General features: G+C 30.3%; 1 protein-coding gene across 2 annotated transcripts; it reads right to left on the reverse strand.

The window, feature by feature from the left end:
* Positions 1–637: 637 nt before the first annotated feature.
* Positions 638–3130, reverse strand: LOC145159584 (uncharacterized). 2 transcript variants are annotated; one of them, XM_079078590.1, is made up of 6 exons: positions 2989–3130; positions 2719–2789; positions 2439–2621; positions 2206–2358; positions 2047–2137; positions 638–1933 (listed from the first exon to the last, which is right to left on the reverse strand). In XM_079078590.1, the coding sequence occupies exons 1-5, from the start codon at positions 3059–3061 to the stop codon at positions 2060–2062; spliced, it is 558 nt and encodes a 185-aa protein (XP_078934716.1). In that variant the 5' UTR covers positions 3062–3130; the 3' UTR covers positions 638–1933; positions 2047–2059. The 2 variants fall into 2 exon arrangements, with proteins under 2 accessions (XP_078934716.1, XP_078934715.1); XM_079078589.1 differs by having other exon boundaries at positions 2044–2137; positions 2989–3129.
* Between the last annotated feature and the right edge of the window lie 1059 nt (positions 3131–4189).

Below are 4189 nucleotides of genomic sequence, written 5' to 3' on the forward strand. Positions count from 1 at the left end.
GGAGAAGAATGGGGAAGAGATGGGGGGGGGGGGGGGGAATGGAGTTTGAGGGTGGGTTGGAGATGCCCTAAGGCGGTGGGAATGAGAACGGTATGTGGAATCGAATCAAAACCACCTGAGAAACCTAAGAAGGCAGCGAACATCTAAAAACCAAAACCACCCTCTTGAATCCTTGTTACTATTCATAACGACCATGCCCATTAACAGAATATATAAATATAAATGATTCATTGTTTACTTTATGATGTGTTGCTACACCTGGTTGCTAATTATGGTTAATATTGGTTATGGTTAATGGTTTTTGTCGGTTAACAATTTTGGTTAATGGTTAATATTGATAGGGCTGGTCCAAAGGTTTTTCATGCCCGGGGCAAAACGATACAATAATGCCCTATTTTTTATGTCGTTGAAATACAACAAACCAATATAGAACATAAATTTCAAAATCAACAATGTAACAACTTTTTTACTTAAAAAAAACTTATTATACAAACTAAATGTTTCAAAATCCCTATGTAAACTTGTCTTCATGCATTTCAAAAAGCCAATAATATTAGTTATGCTCTCATAGTGCCTACTAGCTAGCTTAAAATTAAAAATCAATATTTCAAATTTGTGAGCTGTTAAATATTCAGTCTTCTTAAATGGTAAATATGACTTTATTACAAATGGAACTAAAGGGCCTAAAAAACCCCAAAATTCCAATTAGGCCTAAGAAAACAAACAGAAGAACCACAACAAAATGGTCACAAATCAAAACACTAAAAATATTATGAAATATATGGCAAGCCTGTTCTTGCGAGACTAGCAAGTACCAACAATCCAATCATAGATGATTAAACCTGAATCAAATTTCCAAAAACTATCATCAAACTTTAGGAAGGAGTTCTCACACCAAATGCAATCCAAACCCAATAAAAACTTAAACTCAAGAGAATCTAGCCCAACCAACCCAAAACTGTAATAAACTTTTTGTGACAATCCAAAAATAGCAATTAACAAATGATTAAATAGTAAATATGGTCATGTACACAGTAAAGTTATGTACATAAGTCCGGGGATTTCACAAAACTAGAACCACATATGTAAAACAGATTAGACCACAGATTAGACCAGAAACTCCACTTAGTATCTAGTTTTCATAGATTACTAAACAATAATTACTCAGAAAAAGCTGAAACAAGATAATAAACTAACAAGACAAATATTACATACCCTTTGTTCTTTAAACTCCCTTCAATTATTAATCCTAAAACGTGATAAAACAGTTAAAAAAAACGATTGTGGTCGAATACCACTAAACATACGACCAAAAAAACACACATTTATAAGACTACAAAACATTAAACAATAATTTTATAAACTAAAACCAAACAAAAGTTAAAACGGCAACAAATAAACAATGAAAGTTGAAATCTTTAAACAATAAAAACAGCACATAGTAAAAACAACAAAGGATAATTACCATAAAGTTTGACATTTTATGTAATTGAAAAGATAGACTTATTATCCTTTACAAGTTTTCTTCTAATTTTAACCTAAAAGTTAAAAAGCTTTTTGGTTCATTTGTTGGCTATTTTGAAGAATCTGTACTACCAAGAAGTAAGAAGTAAATAAAACCAATGAACGATAATGAAAGAAGCATGAAGGCAGTTACTCCAGTCCTAATTCTTTACTACCAGTAAAAACAATTCTACTTTGATCTTATATTCATTAACCTTCTTCAATTCCAGGATCACCATCACCTTTTTTAGTTCCAGAATCTGTTATTTAGCTACACATCAGGCTATTTTTTTTTTATTTTTTTTTTTGTGCTGGTACCAGAATCATCATCACTTTCTTCAATTCCAGAATCAATATCCATCTTCCCCAACTGTTCACTAGATCCAACTTCTTTAGCAGCCCCATTACTTCTCACTTTAAGTTCCTTATTCTAATAAAACCAAAAAACAATCAATCAAACCGTTTCTTGTAATCCAATCACATAAACATATATATATATATATATATATATATATATATATATATATATATAAAACTTACCACCTGACCAAGCTGATCATTTAATCATCAACACGGCCTTAAAAATATCCTCCTTTTGACCATATACCTTGACCTTTCTCTCCAATGTATCAACCTAGTTATATGTATATTAGTATCAAATGAAATCGGTTAACCATGGTTTGACCATAATTATAAACTAACCTCTATCCATGTCTTGGATTCTGATTCCATCTTCAAAATATTGATGCCATTGGTGCCCATGAAAGGTTCAACTTGGTTTAACTCAATGTTTATGGCATGATTAAAAATATATGTTGGCATTAAAGGTGTAGGGATTAATGGCTCTGTATATCCCTGAAAATGTTGGTTTTTAATATTAGTATACATAAAACTGTAATAATTACCGGTGTTGAAAGTAGAATTGTTTGTTTTACCTCTTTGATTGCTTCCTTAATGAGGAATTCAGCAATTTTGACTTGGAGATCACTACCCAGAATTTGGATATATAACTGACCATCTTTCTTGGCTGGGGCATGTTCTAGAATCCTGATTTCGGCTTTTGAGGTACTGTGAATGGAGGTTATGATTTCATCTTCATCACCGATAATCTTGAGTAACTAAAAATAAGAACAGAGTTCTATAGAAACAATTCATATTTGTGTCGTCAAGAGAGAAAGATTCGTGTAGAAAAGGAAAAAAAGGATGTTTACTTACTTCTTTTGCACGAAACCTATAGTGTACCTTTGCAGAATCGATTTGAACTGGTTCACCGTTTCTCAGTGGACCTGTTAACAGAGACATGATTTAATCCACAAATTCATTGATATAAGTCGAATAATTGACAGCAGTTATAGTGCATATCGATTAAACAAGCCCAGAATTAGGGTTTCAAAGGAATCATCGGTTTTGATGTCAATATAGCAGGATCAATCCCATGAATCTAGATATCAAAGAATTGAGAAATCGTCACCTGAAATTTCTTACCAATAATTTTCACACATTTGACTTCATCGCTAATCGGTGTAGGTTTAGACGGAATTCGATTTGGATCAACCATCGTCTTTCCCTTTCCTTTCCTAGGGTTTGCTAGGACGGGTGTTTGTTGGGATGGATTGATTTGTTCCAATCCAATCAAGTAAAACCAAATTGATTTCGGTTTTCAAAACATGGATCCGAATAATACAAACTAAATTCAAATCTGATCTGATCCGATCCAATTAATTCGGTTGGATCGGTTTTTATAATTTGGTTTTTAAAAACTAAAACATTTTAAAACGACATATAATTATAACATTACCGCATTTTACACAATAAGCAAAAACCTATTATTTAGTTATGATTTGAAATTTATAAACAACTATTAAGAATGTATATTTTATTTTAATATTTTATAGATAAAAGAAACTTTTGAGAGAAGATGCATATTAATATTTTTATTAGGTGAAACTTTTTGAACCTATTTCAAAAAATAAATTACAAAATTAATAAATAATTATAGATATATATTAAAAATAAATAAATAATAAACTGTTATTCAGTTTTTTTGGACTATTCGGTTTTTATTTTATAAACCATAACCAATCCGAAATCCAAAATAACAATTCGGTTTTGTCGAAAACCAATCCAAAAATCTGAATATCCGAACCAAATAGTCAAATCCAAATTGTCCAATTGGAGAATTCGGTTTTATCCAAATACCAAACAGCCTTACTTTTGAGAGAGAGATGAGAATTGTAGGCGATGGAATATTGGAGCGATTCTTGATAGAATTAGGGCCTAGAGATTTTGTTATGTGGCCCGATATTCGAGTGTTGTTATTGGGCATCTAAATATTAAGCCAAAACCACTATAAAAACAAAACTTATAACCCAATCATGATTACCGTAATAAATGAAGTTATTTATTTATTTATTTATTTATAGGTTACATTCTCATTCAATTTGTCAAATATCATTTTGTGGTTATTTTGAAATAATTTTCTTTACAACATGTCATTTTATGAGTTTTTTTTATTAAATTACACATAATATTTTAATATAATAAGTGTAATAAATATAGTAATAAATGGATATCAATTTCATTGATGAAATTGCTTTTTAATTTCAAAATTTCCAAATTAAAGCTCTTTAGCTTTTATTTATTTATTTATTTAAATTATTTGTTTAAATTTAAAAGATTAAAAACA

This window comes from Lactuca virosa, chromosome 2 (genome assembly GCF_052849685.1).
Source record: "Lactuca virosa cultivar CGN04683 chromosome 2, Lactuca_virosa_CGN04683_v6, whole genome shotgun sequence".
Taxonomy (NCBI): domain Eukaryota; kingdom Viridiplantae; phylum Streptophyta; class Magnoliopsida; order Asterales; family Asteraceae; genus Lactuca; species Lactuca virosa.

Bases quoted from the DNA above. Each gene is read 5' to 3' on its own strand.
- LOC145159584 (XM_079078590.1), bottom strand. From the start codon at position 3,061: ATGGTTGATCCAAATCGAATTCCGTCTAAACCTACACCGATTAGCGAT. The intron at 2,622-2,718 runs GTAAGTAAACAT...TCTTATTTTTAG, and splicing joins ATAGGTTTCGTGCAAAAGAA to TTACTCAAGATTATCGGTGA. The intron at 2,138-2,205 runs GTTAGTTTATAA...ACATATAACTAG, and splicing joins AATCCAAGACATGGATAGAG to GTTGATACATTGGAGAGAAA.